The 20,659-nt window shown below is 37.6% G+C and overlaps 4 protein-coding genes and 1 long non-coding RNA gene across 11 annotated transcripts; 2 read left to right on the top strand and 3 right to left on the bottom strand.

Annotated features, from left to right (window-relative positions):
• The first annotated feature begins 92 nt into the window (after positions 1-92).
• On the top strand, positions 93-3,341 carry LOC148919684 (uncharacterized). Of its 4 annotated transcripts, XR_016124157.1 has the most exons (7): positions 93-312; positions 412-459; positions 643-797; positions 883-957; positions 1,794-2,014; positions 2,292-2,521; positions 3,108-3,341. It is a non-coding gene; the product is annotated as an uncharacterized LOC148919684 (long non-coding RNA). The 4 variants fall into 4 exon arrangements; XR_016124154.1 differs by having other exon boundaries at positions 2,292-3,341; XR_016124155.1 differs by having other exon boundaries at positions 684-797; positions 2,292-3,341.
• A 1,706-nt stretch (positions 3,342-5,047) lies between these two features.
• On the top strand, positions 5,048-8,861 carry COP8 (Proteasome component (PCI) domain protein). Its single transcript, XM_008222555.2, has 14 exons — positions 5,048-5,331; positions 5,431-5,576; positions 5,843-5,946; positions 6,042-6,102; positions 6,438-6,530; positions 6,630-6,730; positions 7,034-7,142; positions 7,251-7,295; positions 7,415-7,483; positions 7,573-7,664; positions 7,754-7,796; positions 7,898-7,957; positions 8,309-8,368; positions 8,543-8,861. The coding sequence occupies exons 1-14, from the start codon at positions 5,202-5,204 to the stop codon at positions 8,615-8,617; spliced, it is 1,188 nt and encodes a 395-aa protein (XP_008220777.1). The 5' UTR covers positions 5,048-5,201; the 3' UTR covers positions 8,618-8,861.
• A 531-nt stretch (positions 8,862-9,392) lies between these two features.
• On the bottom strand, positions 9,393-12,218 carry LOC103320826 (putative membrane protein At1g75140). Of its 4 annotated transcripts, none has more exons than XM_089044888.1 (2): positions 10,177-12,210; positions 9,393-9,670 (listed from the first exon to the last, which is right to left on the bottom strand). In XM_089044888.1, exons 1-2 carry the CDS (start codon positions 11,942-11,944, stop codon positions 9,657-9,659), a joined length of 1,782 nt encoding a protein of 593 aa, XP_088901014.1. In that variant the 5' UTR covers positions 11,945-12,210; the 3' UTR covers positions 9,393-9,656. The 4 variants fall into 4 exon arrangements, with proteins under 4 accessions (XP_088901014.1, XP_008220780.2, XP_008220779.2 ...); XM_008222558.3 differs by having other exon boundaries at positions 9,393-9,714; XM_008222557.3 differs by having other exon boundaries at positions 9,578-9,717.
• A 347-nt stretch (positions 12,219-12,565) lies between these two features.
• LOC103320827 (DNA ligase-like protein) lies at positions 12,566-17,072 on the bottom strand. Its single transcript, XM_008222559.3, has 12 exons — positions 16,968-17,072; positions 16,075-16,742; positions 15,932-15,986; positions 15,689-15,788; positions 15,423-15,576; positions 15,085-15,138; positions 14,858-14,997; positions 14,114-14,702; positions 13,817-13,928; positions 13,680-13,729; positions 13,300-13,443; positions 12,566-13,043 (listed from the first exon to the last, which is right to left on the bottom strand). The coding sequence occupies exons 1-12, from the start codon at positions 16,975-16,977 to the stop codon at positions 12,690-12,692; spliced, it is 2,430 nt and encodes an 809-aa protein (XP_008220781.2). The 5' UTR covers positions 16,978-17,072; the 3' UTR covers positions 12,566-12,689.
• Positions 17,073-17,567: 495 nt separating this feature from the next.
• Positions 17,568-19,846, bottom strand: LOC103320828 (outer envelope pore 24B-like protein). Its single transcript, XM_008222560.3, has 3 exons — positions 19,558-19,846; positions 19,112-19,471; positions 17,568-17,797 (listed from the first exon to the last, which is right to left on the bottom strand). The coding sequence occupies exons 1-3, from the start codon at positions 19,753-19,755 to the stop codon at positions 17,717-17,719; spliced, it is 639 nt and encodes a 212-aa protein (XP_008220782.2). The 5' UTR covers positions 19,756-19,846; the 3' UTR covers positions 17,568-17,716.
• Positions 19,847-20,659: the final 813 nt, after the last annotated feature.

Here is a 20,659-nt window from a genome sequence, read left to right on the forward strand (position 1 = left end):
AAGTCGAAACAGATGAAGTTTTATATTTTTCTTATTTTGTAGTCTTTTTTATTTACATATCCATATATAAAACAAAATGCAGGAAACGGTGAAACAATTGAAAACTCCGAATATACTTTTGGTTAACTAAAATACTAAAGCACATTATTTATATTGAATCTAGATAAAATGGTAAAGCAACACCCAATTAACAAAATTGAAAAAGGAAAAAAATAGAAAAATGAAGACGACGTGCTGGGAGTTGAGAACCCACGCCTGCAAAGAGGGAAAAACCCATCGTGCGACTGAAAACCGGTAGCCCATGCGTGCAATGTATGTATATTTTGTCTTCAATTACAACTACTCACTCAGCATACAAAAACAAAATTGATATCTTGGATCTCATTCCTGTTTCCTATTTCAAATTTTCAGTTCCACTTTCCCCTCACTAGCTATCAACAAATGCTCTCTTGCTCTGTGGTAAGCCTAACATATCTTTCTTTCTTAGTTGGTTTTTGTGTGTGCACTTTATGTGTTTCATATTTGATTTCATAGTGGTTTGTATTCAGTGAATTGAGGATTGAATTTTGTTCTTCTTTGTGTGGTTGAAATTTGTTGAAATTTGCGATTCTTCATTCCTGTTTTTTCTCTTAATTTGTTTAGGTCCTCGTTCGGTTTACTTTTCTTGGTTGATGAATTTGTAGATTATTGGACAATCTTTTCTGTATCTGCGCTTAGGTGGTTCAATAACCATTTCTATTTCAATTCTGCTTTGGCTCTGTATAGATGTACAGTGCCCTGAGTTTCACACAAAATAGGTCAATCACTACTTCTGAATCATATTTGTATTTTTTCATTGTTCGCATACTGAATGCTTATCCTTACAAATTTATTGTATGACAGCTTCAAACAATATCAAGGACCAAAGAAAGAAATTCAAGAATGAGGCAGTGCGTTGTTCAACTACCAATTTCAAGGGTTAAGTATTGGGTTGTTCAATTAGTGTATTCAAATACCACCCTCTCTTTTTTACATCAGGATCCTGATTGTGTTTGACACTAGGTGTATGTGAGAATACAATTTTAGGTCAATAATTTCCTCTTTCTATTTCTGTCTTTCTGGAGGACGCAGATGACAAAGGAAAAAAAACAAAATCGTAGAAGAGGGCTTTGACATTTAATTTTTAAGATTGCTCTCCACAAAACACCCTTTCGTAATTCCCCTTATTACTTTTGTGGTGTTTCTGACTGGAATGTGTGTTGGTTTTTATTTATGTTGAAATCCCTAATAACAATTAACTACTATGAATTTTTCTCTTTGTTTACATATTGGTTTTTGATGATATTTAGGGGTGGTGTGCTTATTTTTTATGTTCATATTACTATAGTTGTACTTTCTGCATAGTTAGCCAATAGATAGGTGCAATGCATATCAAGAAATTTGTTTTTCTGCATATTGTTGGTTCATAATGCAGAATTTTGGTTTTTGCATATTATTTGGTTTTTACATTTCTGTGACATTTGGGTGTTTAGTTGCCAAGAACTATAACGTTGATGCATGTTAAATTCTGATGCTTAGACCAGTGTTAAGTCTACATAGCACACAAGCACACTTCGCCAGATTCTCTGCCTATAGTTCTTATTTGTTTTTTCTTTTACATGTCTGTTTATTTATTATCTGTATTAGTTTCTCTTATTTTTCTATTTTTTGTTGTTGCATCTTTCAGTAAAAGATTGACGTCTTTTTTTGCATTTCTTTTATGTTAGGAATCAGATTATGTTTTGATTTTTTGTTTCTTTTCCTCTTTTCTCAAGGAATACTTTTGGTAGAGGAATTAAAAGCTTCATGAGGATCATGTGCTTGGACTTCAATATAGTCTCATCCAATTTTTGTTGCTCTTCTTATGATGTGTTTTTTCTTGGTGCTGGTATAACTAAAAACCGTTTGTGCTCAAATAAAGGAGGTAGTGTTCAAACTCAGAAAGAGAGAATATTTAAATTCGTATAGGAGGGATAATGTTCAAGCTATTTACCAGGTTATTATTTCAAATCCTATCTCTTTTTTGTCATCACACGTGCTCTTCCAAGTTTTAAATTGTTTGTTAGGATTTCTGAATTTGGGTGTTTGATTTCCGAATTTTAATCTTCTATATTTTGGCTAATTTTGTCTTGGTTTCTCTCTGTCTCTTTCATTCTTACGTTTCATTTTGTCAAGTAAACATTTTCTTTATGATTTTCTTATGTTTCATTTCGGAATTTAAACTATGTTTATATAAGGATGTTGATACTTTCTTATATTCATTCATATGACAGCAAAGGAAGATCACATTTATTACAGTACAGCATGAAGATAAGGCTCATAATTTTTGCGTGTATTTACTCCTAGAGCTCAGGCATGCAACCAACAATATTAGTAGACTGCTTAAAATTGGAGAAGGTGGATTTGGGAATGAATGTTTATAAAGGTTCAATGAAGCCTTGCTGGTGCCAAGAGTGATCCAATCGCGGTCCCCATTAGAATGCTTAACAATGATGGCTTACAGGTATATATGTGGTTTAAGCATTTTCCTATTAATTGAATTGTTAAACAATGCCCTCAAGAGTTTTTTTTCCTTCTTTTTGTCCATTATTAGTTTATGTGCTTCACACACTTTTGTTGATTTATTCTCCTTGAATATATAAGCTCATAGTTAAACTACTATATGAAATATTGTTAATTGAGTTGTGAGTCTTCTGGCCCTTATCTCTTGACATTTCTATTCAGTCTCTTTCTATGACAACTTTTTAATTTTCTTTTAAAGTGAATTTGATGCTATTATGTGGAACATTTCTATGATTTTTTTTATTTGAGTATGTGTATATATTGCAAGAGAGAATGCCTAGAGTAAGTGATTTCTCTTAGCATATTTGTACAAACCTATTTTCCATAGTTTAGTTTATCTTGGTTACCAAAATTGTTGTTGGATACTCACTTTAAATGTGGCATGCTTCAACCAATTTATATGTTGATACTCAACATCATTGCCATGCACATATATAATAGGTAAAGTTTCATCGTTCTCTTTTATTTTTCTGACTTTTTAGAATGATTGGTTTTGTTAATGTTTTTTGTCTTTGGTTTTATCTAAGAGGATGCACAAAGTTGGCAAGTTGTGATGCCATTGCAGAGTATCCAAAGAGAGTAGAGTGGATGGCGGAGATACTAATTTTTCTACTTAGGATATCAATCATTGATAAAGGGCGAGAGTTTGTAGTATTTTGTTTTTATTTAGTTTGGTATGTCAAATTGTTTGCCACAACTCCATTGGAGTTGGATGTTTATTAATTCTTTGCATTTCAAAATTGGCTACACGTTTTTCTTCTTCTTCTTTTCTTACCTCCATTGGAGATGTTCCTATTAATTTTGGATACTATTGATGTCACTTTCATCATATCCACTTCAAATTTACTTTTGTTTTAATCAATTGTTCAAAGTTAAAGCAACAACTCCAATTCATCCTCTAAAACAATAACCAGTTAAATCGCCTTAATTCCTAAAATTCTTTAGACTAGCCTCTCTGCATGCGCGGAAACGCGTGTGAGAGGCTTTTTCTTAATCACACACACTATGGGCGACTTACAAATTTTTTATTTGTATTATTTTTATTTTTGTTGCAATTGTATCTTGCTAGATGTCCGTTTCAACAATTTCTTTATTTTAATCACGTGTATAAATTGTTGAGACGGACATCAAGTAAGATACAATTGCAAAACATAAAATGGACATCTAGAAAAATACAGGTGATAAAGGAAAACTTTTAAGATGATGATTTATCACAAGCGCACAATTAAAATATAAAACTGTTGAAATGGACATTTACATAAATATAGTTGCGAAAAAAATATTTACGAAACTTTGTAAGTCGTGTGTAACGCGTGTGATTAAATAAAAGCTTCTTGCACTTGCGGATTGATGACAAAACATATCATCGATGTTAGACAATTGTTACGCATTTCACTCAATTTATCGTTTGCACAATGCATTATTGAAGACAAAAATTTAGGTAATCCATACTTTAGTCAAAATATTTAATAAAATTTTCATTTATATCCATAGATTCAATATATTACAGTGTTATACTAGCCTCCCTGCACGTGCTTCCGCGCGTGTTAGAGTTTTTAATCACGCGCGACGACTTTTAAAGTTTTGTAAATATTTTTCGCAATTGTATTTATATAGATGTCCGTTTCAACAGTTTCACATTTTTAATCAAGCGTGTGTGATAAATCGTCATCTTAAAAATTTTCCTTTATCGCTCATATCTTTCTAGACATCTATCTTAGCAGTTTATTTTTTTTCTTTTAAGATAGACGTTTAGAAAAATATGGGCGATAAAGGAAAATTTTAAAGACGACGATTTATCACACTCGCTCGATTAAAATGTGAAACTGTTGAAATGGACATCTATATAAATACAATTGTGAAAAAATATTTACGAAACTTTGAAAGTCGTGCGTAGCGATTAAAAAAAAGCCTCTCGCACGCTCGAAAGCGCGTGCAAGGAGGCTAGTACTAATTTATATATATAAAGCAAAATGCAGAAAATTGTAAAACATTAAAAATACTAGAAAATGCGCTTGATTAATTCAAACATTAAGAATTAAAATTATTAATTAAAGGAGGATAATATGATAAATTCACATTTTTTCATATTAAAAAAATTAAAATTAAAAACAAAATCAGATAATAACTCATACTTTTATAGAACATAACTACCCATATTATCTTTTCTTAATTCAAAAAATAAAATAAAAAATAAAACCAATTAGCACATATTTAAGCGTGTGCTAAGGGGCTAGTTAACCATTATGGTTTTTTATCTGAAAATTATTATGGCACTCCTCTAAAATAATCAAAAATAGGAATATTCCACCCAAAAGGGCCGGGCCGGGCCGGGCCCGATACAATGGACAAATAATCTAGTGACAAAATTACCCTTTGTACTCATGGCGTGTCGTTTCTGGATTAGCTGGAAAATAACACAATACTGCACTTGGATGCAAATAGCCCAACTACTGCTCCTTGTTCTACAATGAGCCCCTGAAACTTACCGTCAAAAGAGGTTACGGAACCAACGCCACCGTAGCCTTGTAGAAGAAGTGGACCGAACGATAATTTTCTCAAAGGGTTTAGGGTTTGCACCATAACCAAACCCCAAGTGACGAAGCCAAAGCCGAAGAACCATGAAGAGTGCCTTCGCGAGCGCCTCTGCGATCTCTGACCAGAGGCAAAAGATCGAGCAGTACAAGCACATTCTCTCCACCGTGATTTCCTCAAGCGACGTCGTTCAGGCCAAGAATTTCATCGATCACAGTTATATTCCTTCACTCTCACTCTCTCTCTTAACTTTTGCAGACTTTGTTTTTTCCTTTTAGCAGCTTGTTGAGCCTTATATCTTGCTCTACTCTCCAGTGTTGTCGGAGGATGTTCCTTTGGTGGTTTCGCGGCAACTTTTGCAGAATTTTGCTCAAGAGTTAGGGCGGTGGGAGCCGGAGACCCAGAAGGAGATTGCCCATTATGCCCTTTCTCAGATTCGAGCCGTTTCATTTGAAGAGCAGGTTCGTTTGGAACTTCTATGAGTCCCCATCTATATATTAATATCGAGAATCAGTTCTTTGTATTTATTTTCTTCAAATTCTTTGAGATTGGATTTCACATTACCCGCATTGTTAGGAATGATGTAGATGTCATTCTCCCATGTATAGAATATAGGGATTGCTGGTGGTGACCAATCCATTCATTTAAGGAAATATTTCTTATTTTAATTTTAGAACTTTGGGGTTATTTTGATTTAGAAAGTACCATATGGTTTCATGTGTTGCAGGTGCTAATCATAAGAGAGAAACTCGCGGAATTGTACGAGTCTGAGCAACAATGGTCAAAAGCAGCTCAGATGCTCAGTGGCATTAATCTAGACTCTGGAATGAGGTCTGATAGTAAGATAGTTTTGCTTTTAGTGTGTATTTTTTCTCATAATGGACTCTGGAATTAACAATCTATATGTTTTCGTGGTATTCCTTCAGAGTGGTTGATGATACATTCAAGTTATCAAAGTGTGTCCAAATTGCTCGCCTATATCTTGAGGTATTGGCTTATTTTTCTTCATTGATACAAATGTTGGAATGGTGGTTGTTGTGATCCTCAATTGATAAGATACCAGACTGGACTATGAGTGTCTGCATATAGAACCTTGAGACAATTTGATGACTGTAACATTCCCATGTTCTGATTGTTAAGAGTTGTTTTATCCAGATGGTTGCCTTCTCATTGGAGAAATATGCCACAGTATCCACTATGACTATTTTTTTTATGCACATTTTCTGCTATTGATGTTGGAATCAAAAGATTTGTCTATAGGATGCTAATAATATAGGTGATAGTGTAATTGCAATTGAAGTTTTTGTATGTTTGTTTTGCAGGATGATGATGCCGTCAATGCAGAAGCTTTTATTCATAAAGCTTCATTCTTGATTACCACTATTCAGCATGAAGTTTTGAATTTACAGTATAAGGTTTGACATTGTTGGGTAGTTAGTGAAAACATTTGCATCAAAGTCTACATGCTACAAGCACTTTTTAATTGCTTTTCCCCCCTGTTTCCCTCTTATCAGGTTTGTTATGCGAGGATTTTAGATTTAAAGAGGAGGTTCTTGGAGGCAGCATTACGTTATTATGAATTTTCTCAGATTGAAAAGAGGCAAATAGGAGATGAGTATGTGAAGTTGAATTGATTAGTCTTGTGCAAAATTTTCTTTTGATTTGTATGTGAGTATAATTTGTCTGGTTGATTTGATAGTTGTGGTTTCTGAAAGAGGCCATTAGGACATGAGTATGCCAAGTTAAACTGATCTAGACTAGTGCAAATTGAGCATATTGTGTATGAATAATTTATCTGGTAGACTCGTTAATAGTTGTGGTTTGCTTTTCCCCTTCCCATTATCCTCCCCACTTTTTCATTCTTGTTGGCTGTAACATTTGAATGACGGATCATAGAAGTTCATTCATTTTGTTTCAGGGAGATTGATGAGGAAGCACTGGAGCAAGCTCTGTCTGCTGCAGTTACGTGTACAATTTTGGCCGCAGCAGGACCCCAACGTTCTCGTGTTCTTGCCACTTTGTACAAAGTAAATTTCTTTACCTGGAGAGAGAGAGAGAGAGAGAGAGAGAGAGAGAGAGAGATGAATGCGGTTCTTCATTTCACATTATTCTGATACCTTGGGGTTTTGGTTCAGGATGAGAGATGCTCAAAATTAAAAATTTATCCAATACTACAAAAGGTGCTCGCTCTCTGGTTCATATATATATATATATATATTTTATCTTTTACTTTTTTCTTCTTTTTTTCTTCTGACGGTATATTACACTTTAACTGTTGCTTTAACGGATATATATTTAGGTGTATTTGGAGAGAATTTTGAGGAAACCAGAAATTGATGCATTTTCTGAAGAGTTAAAGCCGCATCAGGTTATAAACTCTCTTCTCCTCTATTTCAGATATTGTATCTGCAAACTACTTTTCGCTGGTCATAACAGTTGTCTTATTTATCTGAACAGAAAGCACTTCTGCCGGACAACTTTACGGTTTTAGATCGTGCAATGATTGAACATAATCTTCTCAGTGCCAGCAAACTTTACACAAATATAAGGTTGGAGATATGTTGCTGTTGATTTTTCTTTTCAATTTATGTTATTCTAGGGGGACAACTTGGTCTAATTATCCCGAGTTATGTGGCAGTTTTGATGAGTTGGGCACTTTGCTGGGAATTGAACCTCATAAGGTAGAGTTTTCTTCTGTCGAATTGGGAACTTTGCTGCCCTCTCTGTCTCTCCCTATATTACCATTCATGTTTCTCAAATGGATTATATATCTGGCTTGCAGGCTGAGAAGATTGCATCAAAAATGATCTATGAGGACAGAATGAGGGGATCTATTGATCAGGTATGAATTACAAATTGTTGTGTATGCCAACCGAGGACATTAAATCATCAGTGCTTGTCACATAGAAATCAGGCCTCCTTAGTTGTGAGAACCTCTTCCAGTTTCATTATATGGAAGAATGTTAAGTGTTCATCAATCCACTGTATGACCCTGAGTTTCATTTTGTTTTCATGAATGCTGCTTCCACTATAAGGAACTTAAAACTCCAATATTTGATGCAAGGGAAATTTTTTATTGGGATGAGATTCAGATTAATGTTTGATTTTGTAATCCATTCTAAATATGTGGCTTTTTTGACAGTCTTTTATTCTAGCGCACATCTTAGCAATGTATCTGATAAGTTTATAACAGGTGGAAGCTGTCATACATTTTGAGGACGACACTGAAGAGCTGCAACAATGGGATCAGCAGGTAAATTTGTCTGCGTTAATTTGCATCAGATATGGTAGTGTCCAATTTCAAATTTCACAAACTGATGCTGATGCCAATGTGTCTGCCTTGTCATTTTTGTAAGGTAGTTTTTAAGCACCACATGTATCATCTAAATGCTCAAATTTTCTTCTTATTTGCGGGCTATATTTGCAGATTGTTGGCCTGTGTCAAGCGCTTAATGACGTCTTGGACAGCATGGCAAAGAAGGGCTTGCCAATTCCTGTCTGATCTTTCTTGACGTTGATTCAGAAATTGAACAGTGAATTTGTTTTCACCTCTATACATTTTGATAGCTGTCCCTTTCCCATTACATATTGTAGCGATTCCAATTTCTTGAGAATTACTTGTTATGAGAATTAATTGTTTAGATTAGCTTCAGACGTAAATTTGAAATTCCATATATTGTGAAAAAGACGTAAATATCTCCTTGAAGGTGATTTGTGCATAACTTGTTTATGGCTGTTAATGGCAAGCACTGTTTTGCAGCCCCCATAAGAGGGAGGTCACATAGCCCCGTCATTTCAAGTAGAGCATATTAAATATAGTTGTAACTTTATGGCTTAGTTATTTCGCTCCGTTGTGTGGTTGATGCGCAAAATTTAACGGCCATAAATGAAGCTTCGAATGTCCAACGGCTAAGCAACGTCGAACCCATTGCTGCTTTCTTCCGACCTCCAAATCTAGTTTATCTATCTGGTCCTGAACTCTTCGTCAAGAAAATCAGGGCTTTTATGTGAAAGTATAGGTTTCTCAAACACTTGGTTTTGCTGACATATAGCTATGGTCGCTTTAATAGTTGAACGGAAAGCGCCTGACCAGATCCCTCCTGATAATCGGACCTGGAGATCTTTAGATAGATTTCCTAGTGACCATTATGCATAACTTCCTACACCTATTTACTTTGCAAGGCAACTTGAAATGAAATTTATCATTGCTTTTTAATTTGGTATTTCGCGAGTGCATTTAAGACAGAATTTAAATTAAATTGTTGATAAGGACACTGTTTATTGCCGCAGATTGCAACTTTTTTTTTTTTTTGGTGAACTAGGGGGGAAAACCCCAAACAAACAAAACTAACCAACACAAATCAAGCGGGGTCTAGACACCCCTAACAAATCATCCACCAAAGAAGTCCCAATCCAACTTGGAGCCTCATCAAAAACGCAGATACCAAGATCTAAGTTATAACTCCAAGCAGCTAGTCGATCTGCAACACTGTTTTTCTCCCTAAAAATATGATGCAGGCTGCAATTCTCAAGCTGCTGCATTAACTGCCAACAACTAGAGACCAAAGATGCAAGAGGGTGCAAAGAGAGAGAATCATGCTGCTGAACAAACAGTTGAATACATTAAATATATTTAAATAAATAAAACAAAAACCCAAACATAATTCAGCAGTACCAAATGCCATTTATTGGAAGAGCGAAAGCATAACATACAGTGACAACATTCTTAATTATAAATATATTTAGTGTTCTATAATTTTATTTTTGATTGAAAACTTTGTAGTAGTGTTACAAAATACTGCTAGTGCAAGTTCAAATGGCCCTGACTTGCCAAATGAATGGTCTAGGAACTAAGCCTTGAACAAACTCTGAAGTTAAAGTTGATGAAATTTATTATAAAGGTCTAACTGCTATCATCCATCACTTGGGTGTTTACAAACAAACTCTCTCTCCTTTTTGGAAAACCCGAAGAATCTAACCCGGAACCTCTAAATTTTAGTTCTGAAGCTGTTCTAAAATTAGGATCAACAGACGATGGTCTAGGGTTATGATCGGCAGTACCTGGCCTAAATGAACTGGTTGCTGCCCCTGTATACCGTGGGGGAGAGGCATACCTCCTTGATGGACCTCTGAGACCACTAACTCTACGCTCCATCATGTCACTATTTCTCGATGAGGAGTCCACAAAAGACCTATCTCCAGTGCTGCTTTCCCCCAATGGAGCTCCTGTTGTAGCCGAGGTTGAGCTAAAAGGATCATCTGGTCCCCATGAAGTGAGTGCTTCCTTCTTCTTAGCAAAAAATTGCCATGCTCCAAACAGAAAAAGCACAAAGAAGAATACAGGACTGGTCCATAGCATTGTGTTAAATTCACCCTTAAATACCGGAAGGTTGGAACGATACATTCCCACGTACCCTCCACCAAGACCAAGAACAACAAACTTTTCCCGGTCACTGGCTATTAAGGGCATCACATTTCTTTTCTCAGCATCAACATCCACGGTCTGATAATTAAGAAAAGATGACCTAATCTCATCAAGACCGGCGGAGAAAATAATCCGAGGGGCACCTACCCTAACATAATGCTGGGTAGAAACATTATACACGAAAACTTTCTCCCCACTTACAATAAGCAAACACCCCTTTATTGCTTGAAAAGCAAGAGGCCCGTCAATCTCAAACTTTCTCTTAGACCTAACCCTGCATTTGAAGTTCATTATATCCCCTAACAACAACACATGAATCAGATCACCTTCTGATGTAAATCCGTATGCTTTAGACCGCTCTGTTGCATCAAAAACATAGTACCGAGAAAGGGAACGGTTCAACCCTTCACATTCAGACTCCCTGACTTTCATGTTCCTCAGGTCTAAAGACCCTGCACCGGTCTCCGTCAAAAACAAAAGGCGCTGCTTCAAGAAGGCAAGTGGCCTACTGGAGGGCATGGTGGAACCATGAACCGAACCATTTTCTCGAAACACTGTAATTTTCCCACTAACATCACTGGCCAATATATAACTCACCCTCCCAACATGGTGCACATCCAAAATAGCAATGGTCAATCCATCTTCCCCAGTATCAAACTTGCTCACAGTTTCCATTACAAGCGAGCTCCACTCTTCTCCACTCACTCCCTCCCACACTCTGTGCATCAAAATTGCACCATTCTTATGCCCTGTCACCACAAAACTCTCGTTCTTGTAAACAGACAAGAAGGAAGCCATGGCCATGATGGGTGACCCCAACAACGTATCAAACTCAACCAAAACGTCCCCGTTTCTGAGAAACACATAAATCCTCCCTCTCTCATCTCCAACCGCAACGTACTTAGTAACCCCCTCGAAATCCCGAAACGGCAGGACATGAATACAAGTCGCCTGCGAATCCAATTTCACAGCCGAAACAAACTGAAACCTGTCCGACCAGAAAGGACTGTACTTGGTTACCGAAACTGACCTCGCCCTCTCTCCAATTTTACGCTGATCAGAGCCCTCTTCTGGAACTTGCTTGATCAATTTGTGACCATCGTATCTTTCCTTCTTTTGAAGAGCCAAAGTCAAACCCTCATCGGCAGTTGCTAAGCTTTTCGGAGGGTCCGATAATTTATGTTCTAATCTAGCAACTATTTCGGTCAGGTTTTTCACCACTTCTTCGAGCCTTTGCAATACGAGCTGTTGTTGATTGGGATCAGGTTCGGGTTCGGGTTCATGGTAAGGATCTTGATCGTGGGAGTTAGATTTCACGAAAAGCTTAGAAACAGAGGAGGGAGAAGAAAAAATGAAAAGGAAGTAGAGCAAAATGAGCTTGCCTTTGATGGAACTAATCGCCATTGGAGCAGAAGAAGCTATATTACAGCTCGGAAATCATTTTGCTTCGCTAGTGTTTGAGTTCCGCCATTGGAGCAGAGCTTGAGCTGCGGATCTGCGACGTGTTTGGATCTGCGATTTGAAGGATTTGGATCAAGTTTTGTGTTAGATTTCGAGGAATCTGCGGTGCGGTCGTGTGCGGGTCAGCTGAGGGACCTATGAGCTTTTGACTTGGGTCTCTTTTTAGTACGGAGCTAGATTGGATTTCAGACTCTGGATTTTAGATTTTCGATTTTAGGGCAACAATTTCAGTTTTCGGCGTAATTATTATGTAATGGATAGGAAAGATTCGGTGGCAACAGACTTATCCGTATACCAGATGTTACCAGCTCATTGACCTCTAACAAGGTGACACGCAAATGGTTCCTAAGCTTTTTGCTTTGGGCCACGGGTACAAGTTTGGCCCTCGCTCCTCGCATGGAATTATGGATTCACATCATTTTCTTTCCCTTTTCCAAAACCCCAAAACAATAACAAATTGTCCCTTCGAAACGCAATGGCCTCCTCACCAGTAATTACAGTGTGGTATCGTAATACCGGCAGGTGGTGTAACTCGTCACCTCTTATGGGACTTTGGTATACAACTTACGGTAAAATGTCAGCTATGCTTTAATTAATGCATTTTTTAACGGATCAAGGGGGCAAGGATTACAAAGAGCTACAATTAAAAAGTTTGTCCACGTCACCATCATTCAAGAATGTTTGACAATCAAGTTCTTCTCGTTGTCTGCACTGGTTTCCTGCCCACCTTGAACGAAGCTAAGACGGATTCAATTTGGGTTTGGCCAATCATTGTCTCCGCAGTGCAGCGCTTTGCATGCAAGGAAGACTGCCTTAATATTTTGAGTAACGAAGGTGATGTGCCTGTATTCTTCCCACCAGCTTCAGCTGATGCGTCTGTCTGCGCAACAGCTTCAGCAGATGCGTTTGCCTTGGGAACAGCTTCAGCTGACGAGTCTGTCTGCACAACAGCTTCAGGTGACGATTTCTGAGAACTAGTCATTACTTTGGAATTGCTAAGCCTGGCTGAAGTAGTCCTGGTTGGTGGATTCTCCCTCTGAATCTGCATTCATCCCATAACCAATAGACATTTTCAGCATTTGGTAAAAATTTATGGTTTTGGTTTCTATCTAATACTGAGTACTGACTGAAGAGTCAAGGCATAACTAGATGCACTTCAATTCCTATTTCCATTTGCCATTGATGATTTGACAACCAGAAGAAAATTAAATTGCTAAAGAACCTAGTGCAACTTTCAGAAAAACCATATGGAAAGAACTAAGAACTAGATGCACTTCAATTCCGGATATAGACCCTACCGTATCTGAAGAATCCTCTAACACTGAACTTGTGCTCCTACTATTGCTGCCACCTCGTCCAAAAATTATAGAGCGAACTGTGCCCAACCCATGCTTTCGGGATGAGGGCAGAGAATGATTAGATCCCCAGCCTAAGAAGGATGACTGCAACATTTACCAATGGCAGAGCTTATGATCAATATCATCGTACAAAAACCTTGCTAAAATCAGCCATGATTTATCATCCTTGATGTTCCATAAATTTCTATATAAAGATTGGAATGAAAATGACTGAAATGATTGTATGCATAAGGTGTCCAAGGTTCAAGCTTGTTTGAACACAAAAGGGAGACTACATGCAGAGAATATATGTGCATTCAACATCCAGAACCACAAGTTACCTTTGATGATATGTCCCTGTCTCCTCCCATGAGCGGCACACTAGAAAAGGCTGCAAAATAGGAAAACAACGAAATCAGCAGAGTACAAAGCAAAATTTTACACACCCATAAATTATATGACAAATGACAGATCTTACAAGGTGTTTTGGCCTTCTTAGTATCAGACACAACATTCAGCTTCTTTATAAAACCAAAAGCTTCCCTACAACTTTCATCCTCTGCTGGTGACAAGAAAGTAGCCTGCTCTTCCTGTTTCGAATCAAAATATTCTTGTAAATTAAAATAATATTTCCAGAAAAAATAGCATGAAATGCAGTTATACAAATATAATGGAGTGGATCCATGATTGAAACAGTAAAAAGAATTTCCACCGTCATATGGTATAATGGACCTAAATTTTAAAAGTTGCATCCAATAAACCGCTAAGGACTCACAGCTTTCTCAGACAGGCACTGTTTAGCTAGTCTCTTTTCTGTTTCATCATCATCAGATGACAAGTACGCATCATCATTATCGGTAAACATTAGAGGAATCATTTGCTTAATTTGTCTTAAGCTCATTTGCACAGCATTTGTATCTTCCTCTCCATATTCATCTTCCTCTCCATCTGCATCCTCCTCTCTGTCTGCATCTTTCTCTCCATCTGCATCCTTCTCTTCAAGTAACGTTGTTTCTTTTAGATTAGAACCAAACTTCAGTTTCTGCATAATTTTTTCTGTTCCAGAAGCATCCTGTTGCTCAAGCCACTTTTGATGGAGTTCATTCCGCTTTTCACTATCCATCGGCCTTTCTTCATATCCAGTTGCTATCATATCATTAAGCTCTGCAGCATCACCATCCTCCTCATCTTCTTCACTATCTTGGAACCGAAACAGGTCATGATCACTGTCATCTTCTTCCTCGGCTTCATCATCCACAAAAGCTTTGACAGGGTCGCCAATTGGAGATGAAGGCAAGTCAGACACTCCAGTAGGATGGGGATTAATATTCTCTTTGTCATTGTCGTCCTCCTCGTCAGAAGAACTATAAAGAGAACAGTGTCATTGCCCATTCATCAGAAAAACTCAAAGAAGTGATCCAACTTATTTCATTATAGAGATAATTTGGAATGCAAAACGAAACAAACTAATTGAGTGCTTCCCCTTTACAAGATATGAAGACATATTAATAACACTTACACATCATAAGGAGGCGCAGAGTCAAGCTTTAAGTTCATTGCAAGTATGGACGGTGCAAAAACCTCTTCCAGAGGGCTGCGGGGAGCATCATTTGGCAGATCATCTTTGGAATCAGTAGTCTGGGAATCCGAAAACAGCTCCTACAACAGTGCAAAAGGTGAAACAGTCATGTTTAAATACACAATCTGTTGGAAGACTGATAACACTGGTTGTAATGTGAAAAGAACCTGAGTGTCATCAATAGGTGCTCGAAATGCTTGCTTGGAATCCTTGTCAACATCCTGCAGTTCATCAAATACAACCATTTAATGAAGGGAAAATCTGTCTCAACCTAATGCAGAAAACTCTCCCATAATAATAAGAAGTATCAAAAGGATTCCATGAAACATTTTGACAGCAATGAACATAATATTAGAAGCATAATTCAGGTGTCACATAAGCATAGCTCATTCGTAAAACTGCAACATTCTCTCAAATCCCCTATTTGTGGTTAGAAGAAACACCCAATTAGTGTACTCTTAGATATGCAAAAACAAAATTGATCAAGAAACATGTCTTCAATTACCATCTGGGAAGAAACATTTTCACTGCTTGACTGCTCTTCATCATCATTAGACCGATCCATGCTCACCCCATTTGCAATACTACCCATTTCAGTCCGGGATGCAATTGGCTCCTCAATGGCATGCAATTGGCTGCCCATTACTGTACCACTGCATCTGCAACACGCCCAAAAAAATAATATATTCAATAACATATTACTGTGATATTTATTATTTGAATAAACAGCAAGCCTAAGATCATTTCTAGATGCATTAGTAAAATACTAACTTTTGCAAAACCTCCAGTTTTCTTTTCCGAATCTTCTCCAGAACTGAAGATATCGGCTTCTGAACAAGTGGTATAGGTTTAAATGCCGCATCTCTGGTTTCTAACAAGGAGGAAGATGTGCAAAGTGAGTAGATAGACACAAATAACTGCAATAATTTATAAATGAGTACTAATATAATTGGCATTACTTGAAGATACACATGTATTAATTTATATAAAATAAGCTCCAGACAAGGTTTATACCTCGCAAAAGTCTCTGAGATTCAGCATGGAGTTGCTTTAGATGATCTCGTCTTTCCTATAAGATCAGAACAATACGAAATAATCAGAAGAAGATAAACTAATTGCAATGCAATTTATGGATACAATGTGAAAAAACTGAATACCTTTTCGGTTCTCCTCTTGCCCTTGGCTGCGGTGATTTCACTCTTGGCCCTCTTACTCTTCTTCTTGTCTTTGTTTTCCTCGAAGCAATCAGAACTACGCCGTTTCTTATCCGGTTCATTCATCCTCATATCCCCACTTTCTTCTGGCATCTCTTGGTTTCGATCTTCACCCTCTTCGGGGAATTCCTCAACTACAGACCCAAAATCCAAGACCCTCTTAGCTCCTGATCCATCTTCCCCACCACCCAATCCATCGAAACTCGAATTCATTTCACCTTCACAGCCCAAACCATCAGAGCCAGAATTAGCTTCACCTTCACCGCCCAAACCATCTAAACCAGAATTAGATTCACCTTCGCCGACCAAACCATCAAAACCGGAATTCGTTTCAGCTTCGCCACCAAAACCATCGAAATCGGGATTTATTTCACTCTCACCACGCAGACTCTCCGATCCAATCCTTGACCCCGATGGCTCATTCGATTCCTCCAAACTGAGGGCTTCAAATTCGGAGGAATTCACTCGGTCACTTTCAGATTTATCGAGGAGAGGCTCTTCAGAAATGGAAACCCTCCTAATTGCTTTCTTTAAGCGCTTCAGCTTCGTTTCACGGACTGGAGGGGCAGCCTCCCCGGAAAAGAGCTCAAAATCTTCGTCGCTGTCCATCTCTGCAATGAATTTCTCAGCGTAATAGTTGAAGGAAAAAAAATTAGGGTTTATCAGACAATGGAACTTTAAGGCGGATCTACTCTAATTCCTGAGAAAAATAAACGCAGTGTGATTTCTTTCTATTGTCCGGTTGTAAGCCTAGTGGTTGTAGGAATTTCTCGGATTTAATTTAAGCGCCAAATGGTTCAAAATTCTTTTCGTGAAGCTAGTACCGCCAAAATTACCTGTTTTCATGACGAAACATCTGGACCGTCATATTCTTTAGGTTTTGGTAAACGGTTGTGATTAAAGGGCGAGATCGTGCCCTATGATACCGAAGTATGATAGGTTTGATTTTGGGCTCCACTTAAGCAGATAATGGGTTTTAAGGGCCACTTTAGATTAGCGGTCCACAGGTTTGGCCGGAGCAGTTCATTGCTATAGAAAAATAGCATTTTTATTTTTATTTTTATTTTTATTTTTTAACCAAATGAAGATGGAAGCTTCCATAAGGAGAGGTTATGTTGAGGGGTTACAATGATGGAGTTCAATTTAACAGTTCAATAATAACTTTGCACTAGGTTGAACGGCTATTAAGGACCCCTCATTATAACCCCTCATTCGAGTCTCTCGGCGGAGATAATCCAATTTGTCTTATTTAGGGATTTTGAATCACAATATTAACTTCCTTAGAAAAGTTCTGAAGACCATTCTCAAGCCAATAAAGATGTATAATTTCAGTATAAAAAGGTGTAAATAACCTGCGGTTCCTCCAAGAGAGAATTATTTCAGAGATCGAATGAAGATTTATGGTTACTCACAACATGAGAGATCCACAATTCATATTTTGGAGATATCAGGTGAATCAGCCCAATGATGAAAACACGCTAATCAATGACAAAATGATGTTTACAGCCATCAGGCGACAATAGTAAGCAGTTTATCAGACTACGAAATTTTAATGACAAATGAAACAAGATAATTACTATAACAATCACATCTCGAAATCCCAGGTACTCTCTGCAGTTAATTTTGGGATTTTTTGTTCCTCAGCCAAATTGACGGTTGCTAAAACCTGGAAAAAATGCAAGCACACCATTATTAGCAAAAGCTTGAGTCCAGTATCGTTCAAAAACAATAAAAAGCAAAAAGTTAAAACCTAAAAATAGTTTCACACCAGAGTCCACACAGCTACAAGTTAAGCACAAACATACATGTTGAATTCTCAATACAGTCCCATCATAAGAAAAATCACAAGCCGGTTTGTCCCAGTTAACAGCATTTCTTAACATTCCCAATAATTGGATGGCCGCATATTTAGACTTAAAACAATTGAACTCCTCCACTGCAATGACACTATAGACACTATCGATCATTGCAGTCGTCTCCGCCACGCAAAGACTACTACTCCCATTTTGGACAAGTGGCTTTCACCTTTGATGCTGCCACCGCCAACAACTAAATCCAACTCACCACTAGTAAAAGAAAAACCACTAACATCGCCCTCGTCACTACCACAACCTCAACACCTCTAACCCCCGTTGGCAATATACAAGATTAAAAGAATTCATAATAGGTGGCAACAGAGAGAATAAATTTGGATCCCTTGCCTCTACAACAGACTTGAGTTGAGACCTGTTGATCCTAATTCCTCGTAAATTCACGGGATATACTGTTACAAGAAATCTATATGCCTATACTATGTACTTGGGCTGACCGACATACCAAAGGATATAAAATCCCCAAAACTTCACCTTCATGTTCCAAACTGCAGCCCTTTCAACAGCGCCCTTTCCAGTGTCACAAATCACTCCCAATTTCACAATCATCAACTCCTCTAGCACCCTCATCAGGAAAGGACAAGGTCACCTAGTGTCCCCAAATTAAGGTTAGCTCAATTCCTTGACAGATTTAGATTTCCCTCGAAACTAGCCTGTCACCTCAGTAGGTGAGGGTATAATCAAGTTGAATGTATACTAGAAATGAACCTCAACAATTCGAAAACATGCACACTACACGCCATCAACTAACTGTTCGAAGTGATAAAAGCATATCCTATTCCCCATTACCTCCCTGTCTCATGGGATCTCAAGTGAAAACTCAGGGAAGCCTTCAATGGAAACAATTTTACCACATGACAAAATACATACATAGATATATACGTTCAGAGATTGAAGCACAATTTAGCTATTACACACTAAATTACAGAACGAAAGCTCATACCAGAATCAGAAAGCAAGCAACACGCAACAGACAGCCCTCAATAAATTGATAATCCAAAATTCAAAGCGCATGCTTGGTTGATAATTCAAATTTCTAACGCAAGTAGATAAAGCACAGAAAAAACCAAACAAAGAACCAAGAAATCTCAACAACAAAAGTCAATTACCCTGAAAGAGCCATTAATTTTTGAATTCCTCGACCATTCCAACCCCAACAGCTTGCTCGACGTCTGGTACGAAGCCCTGAACACATCATCACCATAAACCCTCCGAGAAACCGCAAAATCCCACGAGTTCTTAGCCAAATCGTAGGAGGGCTCAAACGTGGTCACGCCGCCGTGAAGATAAGAGTACTTGAACTTGCCATTCCTCGAGCCAAGCACGTGATTAGCCGAGACCTTGTTGGCCGAATCGAGCACCAGGGTTCCGTCCAAAATAGTTCTATTGTCACCTCTGCTGTGAATGTAATTCAAATTCAACGGCTTACCAGCAACCCTAACTGAGTTCAAGAACTGAAACCTAAAGTCCTGCACACCCAAAGACACCACAGTCACAGTTAAAATCACTAAGTGCACCCAATTCCTACACTACCCAGTTGTCAAAATCTGTTTACCTTTTTGGGAACGTTGTAATCGACGATGAAGGAGCCCGGTTTTTCTACGGCCAGAACCAAGCCGTTTAAGCTGGGTCCGGCGGCGAAGGTGGCATCGGTAAGTGAAGCTCGGAACTTGACATCGCTGGCGAAAACGGAGATGTTTGCAGCCGCGCTGCTCTTGTCTGTCTCGTACTTGCCCTTCAGAGATGCCTTCATCGTTAACAAGGTGGGAAGGTGAGGACGGATGTTGTTGAGGGTTTCAATTGGTTTTTTTTGTGAACGCAAATGTTTGTTTTATTTGGTGTTTTTCCCGATTAACTTTGGGCATGTCATTTTTGGTTGGTGGCGCCTCTTTCGTGTCCTTTTCGGGTTTTTCACCTATAAACTTTCATTCCTATTTATCTATAATTTTCGATAATAAACAAGACGATAAAAAGAAGTCAAATTTAATGACCATACTTCCCTTTCTACCCATAAAGAGAAACTCCTCCTTACTTTCTATTGCGGCTCAAAATAAATCTTCGATAAAATCAAGACTCAAAGTTTCAGCACTATATTTGTTGCAATTCCTTAGCAATAAAATTAGGCTGTAATTAATTTGTAACCTAATTATTGTCCCAAATTTATTACAGCCTAATTTTATTACTTAAGAATTGTAATAAATGTAGTGTTGAAACTTTGAGTCTTGTTTTGTCGGAGATTTATTTTGCATTGACTTGGGGTGTGAGAGGTTCAAGGAATGTGTGGGCGAGCTTTTATGCTCCTAATTGAAAACCAAATAATTATAACTCATGAAAAAAAAAAACTTTTGATAAAAAACAATATGAAACAAAAAACAAAAAAGAAATGGTCAACAACACTGTATCTACTCTATCAAAGAGACAATACACATGTAATGTACGGTGACAGTCACATTTCTACAATGACTAACTAAATTTTCGTATATATGTTATGTAAACATTTAAAATAAAATATTATAGCCATAATGAACGACGAATAATAATGATGACGAAAGATGAACGACAACTATGAAATAAATGAATGAATTGTATATATATGAAAATTTAAGATTTGCAATTAAATCTCATAAATAATTGTAAAATTAGTTAAAAACAATAAA

The sequence above is a fragment of the Prunus mume genome, linkage group LG2 (assembly GCF_029339155.1).
Source record: "Prunus mume cultivar Tortuosa linkage group LG2, ASM2933915v1, whole genome shotgun sequence".
Taxonomy (NCBI): domain Eukaryota; kingdom Viridiplantae; phylum Streptophyta; class Magnoliopsida; order Rosales; family Rosaceae; genus Prunus; species Prunus mume.